Source organism: Pygoscelis adeliae, unplaced genomic scaffold, assembly GCF_000699105.1.
Source record: "Pygoscelis adeliae isolate BGI_AS28 unplaced genomic scaffold, ASM69910v1 Scaffold108, whole genome shotgun sequence".
Taxonomy (NCBI): Eukaryota; Metazoa; Chordata; class Aves; order Sphenisciformes; family Spheniscidae; genus Pygoscelis; species Pygoscelis adeliae.
The window spans coordinates 9,282,621-9,303,691 of record NW_008825498.1 but is presented as its reverse complement, the minus strand read 5'-3'; the positions used below and the strand labels follow the sequence as shown (position 1 = coordinate 9,303,691).

Sequence of the window (21,071 nt, the reverse complement as noted above, 5' to 3'; positions counted from 1 at the left end):
CTAATTCCAGTGTCTCACCACCCTCATTGTAAAAAATTTCTTCCTTATATCTAATGTAAATCTACTCACTCTCAGTTTAAAACCGTTGCCCCTTGTCCTGTCACTGCAGGCCCTGGTAAAAAGTCTCTCTCCATCTTTCTTATAAGCTCCCTTTAAGTACTCGAAAGGCCACAATAAGGTCTCCCCAAAGTAGTGTGTGTGTATATATAAATGTAGTAGGGTGTGTGTGTATAAATGTAGTAGAGTGTGTGTGTGTATATATGCGCACGCCAGAGCACTAGAGTGTGTGTGTGTGTATATATAAGCTGAAGTAGTAGTATGTATTTCTAGACTGAAGAATTTGCATTAGCTCCTTTAAAAGAAATACATTAAAAGTATTTTGGATTACTCTATTACACTTAATACCTTAAATACAGTATACAAAAATATACCTATCAGGTACAGTCCGCTTCACTTAATTTTTGAGTATAAAGAAACCTCCTGGCAATATGCAAGAAACTACAAGATGGAAGAAGAGAAAGTCTTCCTAAATCTTATAATTTTCTCATTCATTTTAAATGTGCTTTTAAAAACAGCTGTATGAGTGTCTGAATTACATAAAGCTATTTGGGTATATACCAGCAAAGCACCTTAACCCTACACCCTTCAGAAAAATATCCTTTTCCTGCAGGCTGCTGAGTTGGATGTGGTCAAAAACACATTTTGAAGCGCACAGAATAGTCTTCTCATGCCATTTGTACCCCCTGCTTGCAATTAACAACAGACTGGAGCAAACAGTCATTTCAGAGGAACTTTACAATCATTCAACTGGAATTGATTTAGTATATTTGAAGCACAGTAAACAGGCAACTGGGTTCTTGATAGTTCGTTCTTTGTGCTAGCAAAGTTTACCTTAAAAAAACAAAACCAAAACCACTCAAAAGCCCTTAACAACAGATTGTGCCTCATGGAGAATGATTTTCAATACTGCAGACAGATGGTTTAAAATGACAAGTTAAGAGGCAGGATCCACTAGCGTAGGCACAGTCATGAACTAACACATCTGAACAGTTTCTAGTATGAAGAATCAGAAGTACAAATGGTAAAAAGTTCCAAGCATCCTGAAAAAAGGGATTCCACATCTGCACCCCTTACTATGCTCTTCATCTTGCTTATAAAGTAAGTAGAAGCATCATAAAAGAAAACAAATGCAATTTAACAACAAAATAGCTTTCTCCACAAATGAAAGAAGAAAAAATACAGGGTACGTCAACTTGGCTACTGCACCAAGGCAGTAAGACAGTGTTGTGTCTTCTCTAGCACTGTATCAGCTTTTCATATTTTTGTACCACTGGACTCAGACATTTAGTCAGGGCAGCCCCATAGACTTACAATCAGTGGTTTCCCACTCTGATTTTGATACTCTCCTTCCCAAGAGCAGCTCAGATATCATCAGGAAGCAAGATCCAATCTTCAGAAATTGTTCTATTAAGTCACACTCGGTTTGCACGTTGGCTTTCCTCCCTTTGTGTATTAATTTATTTAATAATGTAGGGTTATCACAACTTTTTTGGTAAAGTATAAATACAGAAGAATTACCCTGTAGTTCTCCAATCATTTCGGATCCATGACTTCTGTCTCTTCGTTCTGACTCCAAAGCTGCCTGCAGTTGGTAATAATCTTTCTCCACCTGCAGTTTTGTGCTTTCTAGAACTCTGCACCTTTCCTGCAGTTCTCTATTCAGTGATTCTACCTGACTTAATGACTTGCTCATTTCTGTGTTACCCTTCCTCAGTCTTGCTGCTGTATCCGATTCTGTCCTCAGCAAATCATTTGCTTCTTCTAGCTGTTAAAATAAAACAGACAAGATTCTCAAATACAAAAATTAATGGGACCAGTTTTGTTATATCTGAATGCTCAATACGGCTTTTCAAATCTAAGAAATAATGAAGACAATGAGCAGAAGCAACATACTTGTTTTTGTAATTGTGTTATCTTCTCATTTGTCATTTGTGAATGCTGGCTGATTTTTTTCAAGTCTTCCATCTGATCTTTTAGTGTGGACACTAAAGAGAAATGACACCATTAATACATCAGATGTAAAAAATCCTTAGTGTTTTTTGTTTGGTTTTGTGGTGGTTTGTTTGGGGTTTTTTGTTTGTTTTTTTACACAAACATGCTCAAATAAATTCTTGGCATATAATAGGTCTTTCGTTGACTTTTTGCTTCGTATATACATTCTTAGGTCAAATTCTGTGCTTGCAGAACAACAATGCGTACTGTAGAGAACAAATTTGAAAATAAGACAAAAATACTATGTTCTCGTTAAAACTCAAATAAAAATAAAATTTGTGTTCATTATTTGAAAAGATCTCTTTAAAGTTGTGTAGCACTTAAGATGCTAAGGTAGTAAATTATTCCCCAAAACACATCATACACCTCACCAGTGTCAATGTTTGGACAACGTGGCATACCTTCATTTTCCACATTCCGTCTTTTTTCATTCTCTTGTTCCATTTTTCTTTGGTAGTCATTTATCTTATGTTGCAATACCATCTTTTCCTTCTCAATCTGAGACACTGTTGATTCCAAGTTCTTTCTTTGATTTCCCTAAAATTAAAAGCATTGGTATTTTCTCTTTACATTTTAAGGAATGATCCCTAAACAAGTATCTCTGCAATTAATCAAGGAAACTGATGCATTGCTTCCAATGAATGAGTTTCTGGCTTCCTTGAAATGGTTTTCAGAAAAAGATGGCTTTTTTAACTTCTACATGACAAATTTATGAAATTACTAGAAAAGTTATTGTAAACATGATTATATGTAAGTAACTATTAAAATTATTATGAAGAGACAACATAAGGTCTCGATAGAAAATCATCTGTACATTAATTTTTTAGAGTAACTGATTTTGATAAACTCCAGAGAAATTGTGATGATCAAGACTGAGCAAAACACTTAGCAGAGGAAACAGAATTCAGTGTGACTTGCAGAAAGAAAAAGGTTTTGAAAACGTGTACAAATAAAAATATTTCTCCCAATGCTACATATTGAAATGTGATGGTTTGGTCTCAAATTTAAACTCAGAACAATTTTTTTAGTCACGGAAGAAATATCTTAAATCATGAAAGTACTATCCACATTCTTTACCCAACGAAGAAGGCTTCAGTGAGAAAAAAATTACCTCTTCATCCAGTTCTTTCATTATCTTGTCTAGCTTTATGTTTGAAGATCTAAAAAGAAAAGAAAATCATGTAAGTAGTATTTGAGAAGGATACATTATACATAGTGTTTTTCTAGTGAAATAATTTGGGACCATTACTAAAGTGAACATTTACATTTTGGCTAATGCCATTTTGTAATAAACTTTTGAAATTGAAGAAAACAATCAATCACTGGCAATAATCTGTAAAATATATTATTAAGTATTTATCAGCTGTGCTGCAGATTATATATGCAAAACTTTAGGTGCCACATTTTCTCCCTTAATCTGCAAATGTAAACATAGCATATGTACACAACAGGCTACCATTAAAATTAGAATACCCTGGTGAACTGCTAAAACTTCCTCTAGTTGTGAACTTTCTAAATATCTAAAATGGTTCATTAATTCAATAGCAGACAGCTCCCTACTATGGATAAAGATATTTGAATAGTATTATTTAAAAGTCTCTCTGTTGAAGCAATGTATTAGAACATAGTACTATAGAGAGAGTGAGGTTAAGTGCACAGTAAAATCTCAGTTAACTGGCAATAACATTGACAGATCCATTGCATTTTTGTAGCTAGCTATCCCTCTTCAAAGAGATAACAAAAAGGACCCAGACAATGTTACCTGGCAGGTACAATGAGGAGCAGTTACAGCAATAGATCTTATCTACTAACTCTGCAGTAAACAGTATGACATATCAGAAGACACACTCTTGTGCTCTGACAACTTCAGTAGTAGCGCAGGAAGACAATTACTGAGTATCTTTCAAGCAACGTACATCCTGCTTGTGGAAAGCAATCAGAATGTGTGAACAGTGGAGTTGTGTTTAAGTAAGCGACAGTGTCACACAGCCTAAATACCCACCGGACTGTTTTGGCTACCAGTTCCTACATAAGTAGCTTATACAGCTACACACTATGGTCCTAATTCACAAGCCTAAATTCTTCCTACATCCTATACCTAGTGTTGCCTCCTGGCTTTATTCAGGCCCTCAGGACAAGACTTCAGAAGGAGAAGCTAACTGAAGAGGAATTTAGTTTGCATGAATCTGAGTAAAAGTTTCTGATTATCAGAAAAAGAAGAATCCCAACTGTTTGTTCGTAAGTGTAGCTGCAAGAAATAGGCAAATTCTCACGTAGCTACTTCTTCAACATGGTAGAAACAAGACTTCAGAAAGCAAATAGTTGTTCTTATCTATCAGTCACAGGAAAAAAAGGAATGTGGTTTTCCAACAAGTACCATGTATTTAGAAACCAGTTAGTTAATTTTAATAATCCGATATGTGCTGTATATACAGTATTTTACAATTTTAAAAAATCAGCATGATCCTTGTGAACCTCAGTCCAATAAAATATCTGAATTCAGAGATGTTGGGTAAACTCAAACATTCAAGTGTTCAGAAGGAATACGTGTTACATGGGTGCCAAGGAAAACAAAACATTTTCTTCACACTATATTCAAGAAAACCATTTAAACATTGTTTTAGGATTACTTAAACCTGTGCTTGGAACTCCCTTGGAGAAGTACAGTACCATTCTTAGCGTTATTCTGGTAATCCCTAAAGCAGTAGTACAGAACTGAAGTGTTAGATGTATTTAAATTATGTAAACAATTAAAGTTCAAAGTCTCACCTGCACTTTTGCTCCATTTCATCTTTCAACTGCATTTCATTATGTAGTTGTTCTTCCAACTCATAGATCATCTTCTGCATATTTTCCAGCTTTAAATATATATTTGTACATGAAAGAACATGCATTAAGTTTAAAAACTTCAAAAAAAGTATTTTAGAATATTCAGTGCTGCTTATGTTGTATCACAGCTTACTCACTTCTACCTAAACACTAGATTTTTACCTTATTAAAATGTGATTTCCCGCCCAAAAAAAATCTAAAAGAGTTAATTACAAGAAACAACTTCAATATTACGCATTTTTATAATTTGAATGCACATAAAATTTTAGGGTTCTGAATAGTTCCATCAAAATTCATGGGGCTAAGCTAAGTCAAATCCTCCTTAAGTATCTTCAGAATCAGACTAAAGATATTACTGCAAAGATGTAAGACATTATTTTAATTAGTCTCAACATTTCTCTTTTCTAGCATTAACCACGACATGTATTTTGCAACGCATCTTCAAGTTCTCAACAAGGTCAGGAAGCAGAACAAGGCCTGTCAGTTATTAGCAATGGGGAGAAAATGCTCTTAACATCTATTTAATCAGATAATTTTTACAGCTAGCACTGTACTAAGGTTTGAAAATAGTAACAAACTTCAGATGTTAATACAGAACATTACTGTATAGCATGTGCCGTTTGCCAGCAAGATAAATTCAGAAATTAATTCTTTTCATGTAGTCTTAAAATATCTACCTTCTACTGCATCTCTGGGCACAATAATCCCACTCCAATATCAGCAAAATCCTCAATTAACAAGATGGTGTCAACTTTAAGGAAGCTCATTAAGTCAAGCCCATGCTGATTCACTCTTTTAAACCTTTTTGCTGATCTTGTCAGGATTTCAGCCTTATTTAGCTTTCCCACATTTCCCTCAACACTCTTGGAACTCCATAGAGAAGAATTACAGTCCTAACCTAGACTCTCTTCAAAGCAACATATTCAAGTGGTTCTGACCCTTTGCTTTCTTGTTCCTTGTTCTAATTTCAAAAACTCTGACAATTGCCTGACTCCTCTTACACAATCATCCCAGAAAAAAGGAGCAACAGAACAGTTCCTCCTATGTCTGCCTCTTCCTTTTTTTGTTTTCCCACAAAATATGCTTAGAGAAACTAGAACTGCTCACTGAGATCATGAAAGGAGACAAATTATACTTGTCTCCATTCTTTCTTGATAGCAACAGTAAGTGTTCTCGACAAGGACTGCCCTCTGTACAGTCCTAAACTAAGATTTCAGTTTGGAGACATATTATAGCATGCTTTATCCATATTAAATGAGAAAGTTATAGGTGAGATTATTTTTGCCTACTTCCAGGCATGCATTTTTCTTACTTCCTACTTTCAATCTGTTCTCCTTCCCATTGAGTAGGAAATAAAGCATGGAGCACTCAGGTGCTCTCAAGAACTGGACATCCCTTCTCATTTCCTCCTTTTTCTTTCTTCCATGTTCTTAAGCTGCTCTGAAGTTTTCAGAGGAAGAACACAGACATGGCAACTGGGGACTAAGCAGAAACTACGTATTTTACATATTCACCACACTATTCTATATATTTACCACTACCTACCACAAAGCCTTGAGAAAGCAAGGAAATACTGGAAGAAATAGACTTCTCAGCACTTACAGAACAGCTCTGGAAAACCAATTACTGGTGTGACACACAACATAACACCATGTGGATGAGACAATGGTTGTAGTCAAAACCCACAGAGATGACCTCTAAATCTAAACTTTGAGGAAAAAGGAAGGAGGATCAGTACACAACACATTTATCTCCTTGGTACGAACCACTGAGAAATCAAGAAGCAAGGCTATTTAAAGGCTAGCTCTCACTTTAATAAAAAGGGACCACAGCTAATGCACAAAAATAAAGAAGCTTCAACATAGCTGCTCTTCCACTCCTTGGTTACTCATTTTATAGCCCTTCCAGACAGGCTGCATAAAGGAACTAAATGGGATGGATGAGGAACAGGTCCAAAAAGACTTCTGGCAACTGAGGCATTTCTGTACTGACTCCTACTAGTTTGGACCTCTATTGCCTCCTCTTGCTTCTTTCTGTCTCTGGATGCTTTATAGTGCTGTACCCGAAGGGGCCTATCTGAGCTTGCTGAGCAGTCTAATTACATTAGTGCGAGACAACAGGCTTCCAGCGAAGTTTTGCACAATCGGATATCAATGGACTAAATAATACCTTAAGAAAATCCCAAGTTACAATTAACTCAGTATAAAAGCATTCCTTTATGTTTTAGTTTGTTCTCAGTTTCCATTTTGAGTAGGAGGCAGGGGAGGAAAGGAATATGGAAAAGCCTCTCTACAGCAGAGAAGCCAAGAAAAATCCCTCTGGAACTGCCATACTTTTTTTTTTTTTTTGATCACCACGGCATAGTGTGTCTGGCTCTGCACCCTGAACCATGAAGACCACCAAAGACTCAGTGCAAAAGAATCTGTTAATCTCCTCTTTCTTAATATCTGAACTGTTTACAGGTGGTTATGGTAGCACTAAACCAAAGTAAATAATCAGATCTTCAAAGAGGCTTGAAATTCAGTTAAAGGACATTGAATTCCATTTTTCTCCAACTTCATGGCCTAATTCTGTCAAGTTTTACACACTTGCAAAACGCAATGAATTTCTTGGAAATTTCTGGCACTCAGTCCCTCCCAGAAGGCAGTACCATGCCAAAATGCAGACAGACCAGGTAACATCTTGTGTTATATTTCCAGAACTAATTAATTTGCTAACCATGTGTCAACATTACCGTTTTCATTGCAGCATGTAATGAAAGAAAAACAGCTGAGAAAGAACTGTGGGGTAAAAATACCTTGTAGTAAAGATTTAACATTTATTTAAACCTCTCTATATCACTCATATCCTTCCAGAGCTTCACCTCCCAAAATTGTTAAAATCACAGGACATTCAAATACACCTGACAATACAGACAGGACTCTTGAGGGACCTTTAACTACATGCATGTGCCTGTATCCCACTAATTATGCCAAGTCCATTGAGTAACTGTCTCCAAAGTCAACCCGAGGCCAGCACACAGCTTTAAGTATCTGCAAATATTTGAAAGTCTGGCTCTGGTTTTAATTTTACCATATCCACAGCCAAATGTTTATGAGGAAAACAAAATTTACGGAACACATCAACATACGTAAAGAAATCAAGACACTTCAATGCTTAATAAATTCAGTTAGCCCAATAAAGTACATAACCAGTTCCCCTGCCCCTTACAAATTTTCTCTGGGTAATACCATATATCATTAAAACCTTTATATTGCAAGTTTAAGCGATAAGGGAACATGCATAGGTATCTGCTTCTTTTCTACTTTAAATGGAAAACATAACAGAACAAAATACTAACAAAGTAAATCATAGTCAAAGCCAAGAAGATTTCTTGTAGGGTTAATTATCAATTTTTTGACAGTGTTTTCTTCTGGAAATAATGCAATTTGTAAAACATCAGACTATTCTAAGGGAATAGCCTGATTTACATCAGAACTTACACAGAATCCAAGCAGGCCTTGTTTCCAACACCTCAGCATTCCTTCCTGGAAACCTGACTGCCAAGAAGCTTGGGAAGCAGTAACTGAGAGAATTCCTGAACATGTCTTGCTAGGTGAACTACTCTATGAATGCAGATCCTCAGTGCCCCAACTCCCAATAGCTTATGGGACACGCTTGGGAAGGAGCGGAATACCCAAGCTTGGTACATCATCTGCCACCTCCCACTTAGTTCACAGGAAGTCCAGTTCCAGAGTTAAACTGGCGGGTTGCTGGAAAGCCCAAGCTTCCTGTCACACTCACGTCCAGGCTCCATGATTGCCACAAAGCCAGCATACACCTGGGATTGATAAGGCACTCTAAAAACACTGCACAAACACTTTGACATTTCAAAGATAAAAACTGTGAATCCAGTTCCACAAAAAGAGTATGCAGTTTCAGCTCTTTTATCCCAATTCAGGAAAAACGATGTTCCATGAAGAACTGAAATTCTGCTTTTCAAATAGCTTTAATAGGCAGGCCATACTAAACAGTTAAAATTTATGCATTGATTTCCCATATTCCAAGCACTAAAATAATTTGAGACATTTAGAACTCAAACACTTTATTCCCATATACACAATAGATTCTTTGCTAGGATCCAACAAAGCTGAAAATCAGTGAGACATACCACACTTTTATCCACACTGGAGCCTGTTCTGTTATCATTGGAATTTTCTGCAGAGACAGCTAAATACCTGTAACAACATTTAAAAAAAGTTTTATTTTAAGAGTTGTTTAAAAGTAAGGTTATGAAAAAACAGAATACAATCATCCTAAAACATAACCCCCATATTTTTTGCTCCAAAACGTGTATAAACAAATAGTAACATAATCAGATTTTTTCAGTTCTGTATTTATTATACTTTAAGATTTAAGCACATTTAATTGAAAACCTCACATAATTTATTGTAAAGGGTAAAGCAGAAAACTGTAGTAGACGACCTCCAGAAAAAAGGATTTCTGCCAAATACTAATACAACCACTTTTTTTTTTTTAATAACCATTAAAAAAATCTTTGCTTTCCATGGTTACAACACTCTCATTGGCTTCCATCCCATAAATATTTACTCAGGCACTTATGCAGCAAGTAGCAGCAATGAAGGGAACTCTGCAGAGATTGTGTAACTTCCAACAAAATTACTAAGAGTTCCACACACAAAGAAGTTTGCCCTGAAGCCAGTGTTCTTATTTTACATAAGTGTTTTCTAAAAATACCACAAATTTCTATTTGTTATGATTCTGAAAAGTCAGGTAAATAAATACAAATTACTATCTTCAAATTCCTTTGGTATTCGATGTGATATTCTTGGCCTGGCAACTGATCTAGAGAGACAGAAAGCATCTCTAACTGCATCAGATTTTGTGAGGAAAACCTCTCCAACACATGAACTGAGGAAGATGGACACATCATCTTTTTTGTTTCACATGCATATTTTCACATATACAAAAACCTCTCCAAAAGATCAAGGAGGGTAAAATCAAAGACATCTCCAAAGCCAAGCTCAAATTAAACATCAAGACTGCTTTCAGACAATCAAATGACAAAGAGGAAATGGAACGGTTCCCTACAGAAAGGGGCTTGCTGTCTTGAGTACAAGAAGCCACCATATTTTGCACACCATGGCTGTTGAGCAGTGAGAATGTGATATTTAAACACACCCAGCACCAGCTCCATCAGAATCCAGACGAGAACACACAAGTCAGATGGGGCTGCAAAGTGTTCTCAGCTAGTATTCAAAAATCTGTGTTATAGGTGAAGTTCAATAATAAACAACCATATTTCCTAGTTTACAATCAATGAGATTACAGCTGTAGAAAGTATTCTATACTAAAAAATTGTACTACTTCCTTTAAGGACAGAAGTCATCATTCTCCTAGATTTTTGTTTCTTTAAACTCTCCGGCATACATGAATAAGATGAAATCAAAGGAGGGTGGAGATAAATGTGCAACTTTTTTCTAAATATGCAATTATTTTTAATGTTTGAATTATTTTCAATACAAAAAGGGAATAAAAATTAGGATTACACGTTTAGCAAGTATGAATGGTCGCTTCAGACTTTAAGACTATCACACCAGCAGAGTATTATGGGACAAAATTCAATTCTAGGACTGCATTTTAGTTCTGGTAAGGCTACAAAGTTATGATAGCATTTAGTAGCAGAGTTCTTCAATGACAGCAAAACACAGCCACGTAGTTCTCTAAATTCCTGATACTGTCCCCCAAGAAGGAAGAGGGGGAGAGAAATTTTGTTATTAACAAGCTTCTGTATGCTACTTCACCTTCTTGATAATATATTCCAAAATCTTCCTGCAAGGCAAAAATTAAGACTTTTTAAATTATAGACTAAAATCAGAACAGTAGGTGAAATGCCTGAACTGCTGAACTCACACAAACTGTGTGCAAAGCTTGCAAGTCCTTCTACACCTTACTATGCAGAAAGCAACAACAAATCCAACTCTTTGCAGAGATGGAAAGAATTTCACCACAGGCTTGGAAAAGTGGTTCCTCTTCTATCCAAAGACAAAAAACAGATTTATTTCCTTTAAGGCTTTCCTATTCAGAAATGCTATTAAAACTAACAGTCTCTATCTGACATGGTCCACTAGAAATTTTAGCCTATTTTAAGCCTGACTGACGCCCACTACAATTAACAGCAGCTTTCAAAGTAAGAAAAAGTTATCAAGATTTTTGAATGTAGAAAGAGCTATCCATAGTGCCTACAATAATAATGACAGTTGAAAGTATGAATTAATGTAATTTTAACTGATGTAATTTAAAGTTTTCTAAGCAACAGTGAAAACGGTAAGGCATCACAATCTCACTCTGCAGTGGATGAGTACTTTGGAAAAAAAAAAAAGAAAAATTATGAAGCAGATGACAGGCAAGTAGAAAATATTTTATTTCTACTAAGCCAGGGTTTAATTTATCACATGCTAAAACACTGACGTAAAGTATGGAATCTTCATATACAGCTCAGGAACAGTAATTAGCAGTAAAACAAAGTAACATTCATATCCCTGATTCATGACTCTACATATATAAGTCAGTCCTCTGCAGGCAGCTCTGCCTAGTAGCAGCAACAGTGGATTTTTCTTGCTTAGCTTCTGCAGCACCACTGTATAATATTCTTAATGCAGAGTAAGACATTCACAAATTCAGTGTGATATTTTAAGGTACTGATGACTAGCAGTACTGGTTATCATTACTGAAGCATCAAAAGAGTATAATTTATTAGGATTCTGACCCATTAGTAAGAATCTGAAAAGGCTTGTATCTAAATACTGGTTGGTAAGAGTCAGAAATAGTGTTGACAAAAGAATACACCATTAGCTTGCTTTCTGCATACATACCGACGGTTGCTGTAGTACGTAAATCCTACAAAAGGAAGTTGGTTGCCCACAAATGCTTTTGGTATGGGAAATGTTTCTTCCTCTCCTTTGTCTTCTTCCAGATCATCAAAATTACTAGTGTCAATGTCACTACTTAAGTCAGGCACAACTGGTGCTACAGCTAGAAAAAAAGCGGAATAGTATGATAATGATCATTGTATTACTCAAGTGACACAATCAAGAATTTTTGGGGGGAACTTCTCTTTTCTTGGTACAGAGTAAATAAAACTTCAAATTCCATTAAAAAGAAGTATGGCAGTCCTTTTGCTGACATAATACACAAGTAAGCCAGATCACTGTCTCTGAGAAAAGCATTATACTTACTGTCTCTCAGAGTTTCCCAAGCCCATTGATCATTTTTGAAGAAAAGGTGCCGTTTAATTTCTTCTACGCCATTTCGTCCTAGCCTCACTTCCCTGTTAAAGAGTGTTTTGGTTAAGCATGGAAGATCACATAAATTATTCTGAAGGAAAGACTCATTCTAAGGCATAACCTAACAAAGACAAAAAATTACCTCACAAACTAAGGTAAGAAATAGACGTATCTCAAAGTTTTCATATGAAGATATCTATAGGAGCACAGCAGCTACATTTCAGAACACAGTCTGGTTTTAAGTCTGGTCCATAAGAAGTCCTGCTGATGCTGTTTCCACCATCACGGACTGGCTAGGCAGCTGCCAAGCAGCAGCTAAGTTCCACTTTTTCTAGAAGTTCATGCTGTTGTTTGAATTCCATGCAGCCCCACAAATGCAGCAGCCCCCCTCCTTCGTAGCACCAGTTCTCAAGCAAAGGTTATGCTTATATTAATAAGTAACATGGGTACAACAGGAGTGTACTCATAAAGTGGAACAGACCTAACACCCACATTTCAGATGGGCTTCCGCTGGGCTGACTGCACCCTGATCCTGAATGCCCACTAAGAGCTAGGGGCACTCCTGAAATGCACCTTTTGCTTCAGCTTCATCCAAAAGTAATCCTTTTTGCATGCCCCTCAACACTGAGCAACACGGACCAAGGCAACGGTAGCTGTTACTAAGGAGTAACACTTCATATTCAAACTAAATTTATAAAGATAGACATACCCATAGTAGCAGCACTTCCCTTCCCCCAGTATACATGCTGCTACCATAAAGAGCAACAGCAACCATTGGTGACTCCTCTCCCAAATACTCACTTACGTTCAGCAGTTTAGAAACCCACACAAAACAAATATATATATATGTTTTGTCAACATGAGAAGAAATTCTCTTAACAAAGGCTTACTTTCATTTTGAGTAAAGTTTAAATCTTACCTATCAGTTAAAAAGGCACAAATAAGGTTTTTTGCCTCTTTAGAAATCTCATTGTCATCAGGGAAAGTAAGGGAGTTCTTATGGTTCATAATCTTACTATATGTTCCAACCAAAGAATCTGCATAGAAAGGTGTATCACCTGAAAAAGCAATGCAAAAATTAAAAAACAGATCAAAAGCATTGTAGATTTGATTTATAATATTTGAACTACATACACAACAATGGAAGCAACTAAGTGAACAAGAGGCAAGGACAAATGTTTGAGAACTGTGCCAGAATATTTCTAAAACATATTCTGTAAATACCATGATCAGTAAACCACAGCTTATGTCAGAAGAGTAATAAATTAAACAGTTAAAAACAACAGTGACTTTAACACGGAGTCTAGTTAAGTAGTGTAGTCAATTCTGATTATCCTACTACTCACCTACAAGCATCTCATACAAAAAGACTCCAACTGACCACCAGTCGCATTCTCGCCCATAGTAACCATCACCACCCTGGGACTTCAATACTTCAGGAGAGATATAGTCTGGTGTTCCCACAGCCGTATCACATCGTACCATACCTTCCTACAAAGAGGAGGAAAACAGCCAGGCCCAAATATAAGATCCAAAATTGCAAGCCATTTCCAAGAGTTTAGGCAGCCTAAGCAACATCAACAGATCAACATCAACTTTCATCAACAAATGTTCTTTTCTGAATGGGTATTTTAACATTTTTAAATTCTAAGCTACTAAATCCAGAACAAAGCACCAGATTTGTCAAACACAGTGAAAGTTACTTTAAAAACCTCCGTTAATATCCAAGAAGTAATCCGAATTGCATCTAGGCCCTGTAAACACTGCATAGCCTCTCCTGCTCGTGCCAGTATAAATGTGTCACATACTGACAGGATGTACCGTAAACAGGGAAAGCTCCTCTGTTAGCATAAATGGATCAACATCAGGGATTTTGCTGACAGGATCAGCTAAAATGCAAATTTTTCACCTCCGACCCAATATACTTAATGCCAGGAAGACTAAATGTAGACAGGGCCTTGAAACTCTAAGTAGACAGACTTCAAAACAGGTAACAGGTGAGAAGAACATTTGACATTCCTCACACCCTTGAGAAAGGGCTGGCAGAACAGAGATCAGTCATGCTGGAGCTGGCATCTAGAATGCTGAAAGGTGCAACCACATGCCCCTCTCTAGTGCCATTCAGGCACTTCTGAAATAATCCTATGCCATTCCTAGAAATGGATCAGTAGAAAAACTTGCATAAAAATATGTAACTAAGTAAATATAACAAATATAAATCCACTGTTGCATACACAGCAAATCCAGAATGCACCTAAATTAAGCTCCTATGCTGAGCAGTTTCTCTCCCACAGAGTAACTTTTCTCTTTCGAAAGACTAGAGGAACCCAAGACTAGGTTCAAGACTACTCAGCTAGCTTTGTTTAGAACAGCACAAAATGTAACGTGTTGTTGACAGAAGTTTACTTCTGTAATGCTAATATACAGCAAAGTTTCGTAATGTTTTTTCTTTTCTTTTTTGGCATTCACAGCTTAAACACTAGGATAATGCTTTTTATTTCAAAATTCCTCATTGTTAAGAACACAATCAGTCAAGGATAAATCTGCATTAAGTCAAAATAAAGCCAAATTTTGTGTCACCTATTCCACTGAAGTGGACTGTTTGTGACTTTAGGCAGCTCCTTGAATTTGTACGCATAACCTGCGCTTGGTTTTCATTGGTGCCTTTTGTTTATGGCAAAGCAGCTAAATACACTGATTTATTCAAAGTTCCTGGAATATGTTGAGAACACAATGTACATATTACACAGACTCTACTGAGTACCACGTATTTCAGATTGTTTTCCTCATATATATGTGCAGGCTGACACAAACCAATCAGAGTTTTTGTAGGGAACAACAGTGCTTCACAGTATCTGAAATACTGTTGTAAAATGTTTTGGGTTTTTTTAGTGACCTCGGGATACATTAAAAAAAATAAATAACTATGACATTCTTTAACCTGTTTCCTTCAGATTTGCCCTTTTGCTACATCAGCATATGGCTAATAAGTACAATTGGGATTCAGCAACTTGTACATCAGTTTTGATTCTTTCATTACTGACACACTATGTAAAAATAATCTCACTGCTTCACATTAACTTTTGATAACCAAAGACTTAAATAATCCAGAGGATCTAGAGACAGAGGCTTGACTTCAGAAAGTTTCTCTAGGAAACAGTACAGAAGTTGATACAGTTCTTACTTCAAGAACCATTTCTGCATTCTACATTGTCATTCACTAGGATGCATAAAGAACAGAGTGTAACTTTCAACTCTTCTCATCTAGCTAAAAAGTTTTCAGTATATTTTCTTTTCACTTTTAAGTATGTTTTCCTTTCACAAACAGAAGAGCGAAATTAAAAACATGTTTACCTTGTTCATCTTCATACAAGTACCAAAATCTGCTAGTTTTAAATGACCAGCTTTATCTAGCAGCATATTATCAGGCTTCACATCTCTGAAAGGAGAAAAATATATTTGTTTAAAAGTAAATAAATCAATTTAACTTATGAAAACAATAATAGTCAACTATTTTTCAGATGCAACATTGCAAGGAAAAACACTAACATGAAAGCACCACTATTTCCTCCATTTTTTTTCTGCTTTCTCTAAGTATCATGTCCAACACAGACTGCTGAACTACAACATTTAAAAAATTATAATGGATGTGGGAATACAGTCTGAAGTCACCAAATTTAAGAAATCTGGACATTAACGTTGAACATTAAGTTCCTAAAAAACACTCACTGGTTGAAGTACCTCTCTGCTAGGATCCAGCTACAGAAAAAAAAACCGTTCTGGTTCTGAGTTAGCTATCTCAGACTCTGAAAACATACCTTCTTCTCTGTACCACTTCTATTTTAAGGGAACAAATGGATGTCATTTTCAGAATTATATTAATGTGAATAAATATTTTTCCATGGCTCAAAAGGAGTATTGCCTTATGCCTTTTTCCACAAAGTACCTCCATTATAGAAAAGAGGTTTTCATAAAGTAACTGGTAAAGTTCAGCACATCTAATGTTATTAAATATACTAAAGCAGAATAACAGTAGCAAACAATTATCAAGAAAGCATAACATGAATTTCAGGTGAAAGTATATTTCTGGGACCTCAAAGGAGAACTCTGGTCATAACTGTGAAATGAAGTGCAGTGGAAATGTATCAGTATACTCACAGAATAATTTTGGTTGGGAGGAATTTTTCTAAGACCCCTGGTTCAACTGCCTGACTCTGTACAGCTAACAGAGTCAGACTCAACTTCAAAGTTGTATTAGGCTCCTTAGGGTCAAATCCAGTCAAGTTTTGAAATTTTTTTTGAGGATGGAGATTCCACAGCCTCCTACGACTCTCTTCCACTGTTTGACCACCCTCATAATGAAAAAAAAATATTTCCTAATGAATAGCTAGATATTCCCTTGCTGCAACTTGTGTCATCCGTTGCCTTTCACCTTTTCAGTGTGCAACTTTGAGTCTGGCTCCACCTTTTCTATAAAGTCCTGCTGGGCAGCTGATGACTGATGCTTTCTGTCTCACCTGAACACTGTTCATGTTGTGAATGAAAACATAGTGCTGACACCAGTATCAACCTGCTGAGGAATCACTGGTAGCTGACTGTTGGCTGGACATTGTACTACTGAGCACAACCCTTTGTTCTACCTATTTAAACCTTATCTTTCCAATCTGGCTACATCAAAAACCTTGCTAAAGTTAAGACAAACAACACACACTGCTCTCCCCTCATCAGTGGAGCCCATCATAGAATCATTAAGGTTGGAAAAGACCTCTAAGATCATCAAGTCCAACCGTCGACCCAACACCACCGTCATCTCATCACAGAAGGTAATTGGGTTGGTAAGGCATGCTTTACCCTTGGTAAATCCATGCAGGCTGTTCCCAATCACCTTCCCATCCACGTGCTCGGAAATGGTTTCCTGACAATTTACTCCGTAAGATTTCCAAAGACTGCCCTTAGGCTGATCATCCTGCAGTTCCCCTGATCCTCCCCTCCTTGCCCTTCTCGGGTCAAGATGGGTGCGCCATTTGCTTCTTTCCAGTCATCAGGAATCTCCCAATGGCTGCAACCTTCCAAAGGTGACAGAGAGCAGTATCATTAGGATACTGGCCAGCTCCCTTACGACCCTTGGTACATCCCACTTGGTGCCTTGGACATGTGTGTGTCCAGTTTGCATAACGGGGACTCAGCTTGATCTTCCTCTGCCACAGTAATGCTTCACTCTCCCAAGCTCTGCCACTGGGCACAGGGACCTGAGAGGCCTGAAAGCAGACCTTATCAACAAAGGCTGAGGCAAAAGCGGCAGCCTCAGCTGTTTCCACGTCCTTTGTCACTAGGTCCCTGATCCATTAAGCAGTGGGCCCACATTTTCATCAGTTTCCTTTCATTCCTCAGATTTGAACAGACTAGCTCCAGTGGAAAACAAAGTCCAAAAATCTGCTGGTGTCAAAATAATCTAAATTTTCAGGAAAAAAGCTCACTGCTGGCAACTTCTAATGCCTCCTTTCTAAAGCTTGCAATACACATGTACAAATGGTTCGGTTCAGCCAAATAATCTATCCATTAGATGTAGCATAGCTACATAATTAATGATGCTCTAGATCCTACTCAAGCAACGGATTAGTAGCTTGTTTTGCTTTGTTTTTGCTTTTTTTGCAAAAGCTTACATGTTAACACTGATCTTCTGGCCAAATCACAAATTGAGAATTTATATACTGTGTCTTCCTCAAATTCTTCTTGTATTTTCGTTGAAAAAACTATTCTTCTGCTCCTAGTTAATACAACTGAAAGTTAACAACAGATAAAAGTTCAAATATCAAAAAGAAAACTTAACCTATCTGAGAAGTGACTACATTTCACTTTAGGGCAAGTACATAATATGAAACTAAGCCAAGTCTCTTTGCTATGCACCTCAGTTTTCCATTTTGCCCCTTACAAGAAAACATGTAGCTGGGAGATTTTCCTCACATTGTTTACAGATTCTTGTTTAATGGGTCACTGATACCAGCTGAGGCTTCAAATGCAGAGCAGAGAGTTAATAATTCCTAACAGTGGATACTACTGCTATCAAATTCCTAAAACAGCTTTTTCTAATCAAAAGAAAAGAACCATTTTGGGGCCAACATGTTCATACCACTTCAGTTCTTGTATCTCTTGGTAAAGTGGGACAATTTTATTACTCCCTAAACTGAGGAACATCAACCTGCTGAAAACCTCTACTTTGACTGTATCACCTCAGATTTGTAGTTTCTGATGGCACGAACCTTTGAAGTTGTAAAGATGGAATAATTATGAAATAATAATGAAGAAGTAACATAAATTTTAAACCTGCCTAAACAATTACTGAAGTAACTCTGGCAGCACCAGGAATAAAACAACACTATGTAACAACACTTTTTTCTTTTTCACCTGTGTATAAAACCCATTGAGTGAATTGCATCTAATGCAAGTACAACTTCAGCAGTATAAAATCTTGCCCATTTCTCCGGAACGTCATAGTTGCTCATTAAATTCACAAGGTCCCCACCAGGCATGTATTCCATCACCATGTAAAGGTAACGGTCATCTTGGAATGCATAAAATAACTGTAAAAAGCAAATGAAAAAAACCAAGTCACTGAATGTTTCAGTTATCTTTAACCTTTTGCTTGTTGGAAATCAAAGGAATTTCTGCACAAACTGATTTACAGAGTAACAGAATTGCTACAACTACTGCAGCAATTTTGCATCATCCAGCAGACCTCCTAAAAAGGAATTAATCTCTAGAGTAAATTTCAGCCAAATCTTCTGTCCCTTTATATTACAATGGAAGGAGTAGAGTCCTGGTTACAAATTAAGATTAGTGAATTTGGTGCAATAAATTTTGAGATAATTTCAAAGAATGCTCATTGCATAAGAGGACAAAATGCTTCCTTATTCACTGGGATGCTAGTTGACAAATATGTAAACATGAAACTACTGTACTGCAAACATCTGCCTGATTCTATTTGTGTTATCACTAAATGTTTATTATTCTACTGTCAATGTATTTATTGTTTACAAAGTGAGTCTAATTTTTAAACAATTAAGTAGAAATATTTCCCTTACAGTTGTCAATGGTCTGTTCAACATGAGTAATGCAAGTAGATTTGTTTCGTAACTCAAAAGTTTCTGAAAATCATAAAAGTACTATTCTGGACAATCACTCCCAGACAGGCAGTAATGTAGTTACCTATTTGATCTAGGTAAATATTGAATGATTTTGTTTAATTCTAACCTAACAGAAGAATTTACATGCTTAAGGGTAAGAACAGTTTAAATGAACACTAATGTGCACACACAATGCATGATGATTGCTTCAGGTGCACTCCTCAAAAACTTCAAAGGCAGCAATGCCTCCCAAAAAATTGCCAGTGATAACACTGAAATGAGGGGAAAGAAAAAAAAACCCACACACCAGAGTGGGCATAATTTGCAGTCAAATATACACACAGAAATTAGAATATACAGAAGCTGTGTCTTAATCATGTCTTTCTGGTATGCTGGATGCCTTGAAGAATTACTGCAGAGTAGGCTCACCAATATATATCTGGCAAAGAGTTTTAATAATAAACAGAATAGTTTATCTTGTAAACGTTATGACAAAATACAGTTTTGAAGCAAGTGCAAAATCTGCTATTTGTTGTGTACAGCATTCCTAATGTCAATAATGTATTTCCCTAACAGATCAATACAACCAAAAAGGGAGTTTGAAAAGCTGAAAATGAAAACATGTAGTTCAAAGTCATGCAGTGTTGTAATGACACTATTCTGTAATGACAATATTTTAAAAGGAGTATCACTATACCTGAACAACCCAGGGACTATTAGCAAAAGCCATAATATCCCTTTCTTCCCAGAAGAATGCAGAATCTGATCGTTTTATCATCTCAAATTTGCTCAGAAGCTTCATGGCATACACTCTCCTTGAGGATTTATGCCTTACCTATGAAGACAGATGTGACATACAGATCGTATTAGTTTGCCACATTAACATATGAACACCACCACTGAGTATATTACTTCGCCTGCTTCACTATTTAACAAGTTTTATAAGACTCTTCACATTTTAATAAAGAATTATATGTTGTAGGTCTACAGAATAATTACATTGCATTTTCTGCCAACATATGCATTGCTCTTAAAATACTTGCTAGAACTATTCAACATAGAAGTCCATAGGCATAACAGTTGCTTTAGAATTTGTAGGTATGTCTTCAAAAGGACAAATATTGGCACCTGTTAAATACTATAAAGTTAAATCTAGAAGCATTTTCCGGAGTTCATTAGCAGACATGTATACTTACTGCCATATTTCCAGTTTCTCCCACCAGTTCTCAATTTAATAAAGCAGGATGAACAAGCCTAGTTGTTAATCTATTACAAACAACACACAACATCTCTCATTTGTGACAACTATGTCCACAAAACTCCGGTGTAGTCCCTGAACTGGCAGAAATTCTTCTAGTCCTGAAGATTTGTTCATGTGTCCATGTATACAGTGGCAAAGGGTGATGATCTTGATTATGAAGAATATACATTCTACTTTATTTTAATACAGATGCATGACTACAATGCAAAATAAGTATTTGTGCATATTGAGAGTTCCGAAATATGAGTCTCAAAAACATTTCCATGGCATAAAAAGAAATAAAGTTTCACTGAGCTTAAGGCTATAATATTATAAGCTTTCATCTTCTGAACACTGTATTCTGAAACAGACACATGAGCAAATACTACGGAATACATTCAAATGCACAAACAGAAACGTAACTTACCAGCTGAACCTCCCCAAATGCCCCTCGACCAATCACCTTCACCACTTCATAATCTTCAGCTTTCATGCGCAGATCTCTCATTTTATTTACTGTGTCTTTATCTACATGAAAGA

At 36.5% G+C, this 21,071-nt stretch overlaps 1 protein-coding gene across 1 annotated transcript in view; it reads right to left on the bottom strand.

Annotated features, from left to right (window-relative positions):
- Positions 1–21,071, bottom strand: part of ROCK1 (Rho-associated, coiled-coil containing protein kinase 1) — a 93,385-nt gene that overhangs the window by 35,543 nt on the left and 36,771 nt on the right. The window contains exons 3-16 of the mRNA XM_009331451.1: positions 20,959–21,059; positions 19,989–20,126; positions 18,573–18,748; positions 15,522–15,606; positions 13,514–13,658; positions 13,087–13,225; positions 12,120–12,211; positions 11,757–11,916; positions 9,032–9,098; positions 4,822–4,910; positions 3,164–3,212; positions 2,454–2,589; positions 1,954–2,045; positions 1,579–1,825 (exon numbers count right to left, since the gene is read on the bottom strand). Of these exons, the coding sequence (XP_009329726.1) occupies positions 1,579–1,825; positions 1,954–2,045; positions 2,454–2,589; positions 3,164–3,212; positions 4,822–4,910; positions 9,032–9,098; positions 11,757–11,916; positions 12,120–12,211; positions 13,087–13,225; positions 13,514–13,658; positions 15,522–15,606; positions 18,573–18,748; positions 19,989–20,126; positions 20,959–21,059 (1,716 nt within the window). The remainder of the gene's footprint in view (positions 1–1,578; positions 1,826–1,953; positions 2,046–2,453; positions 2,590–3,163; positions 3,213–4,821; positions 4,911–9,031; positions 9,099–11,756; positions 11,917–12,119; positions 12,212–13,086; positions 13,226–13,513; positions 13,659–15,521; positions 15,607–18,572; positions 18,749–19,988; positions 20,127–20,958; positions 21,060–21,071) is intronic.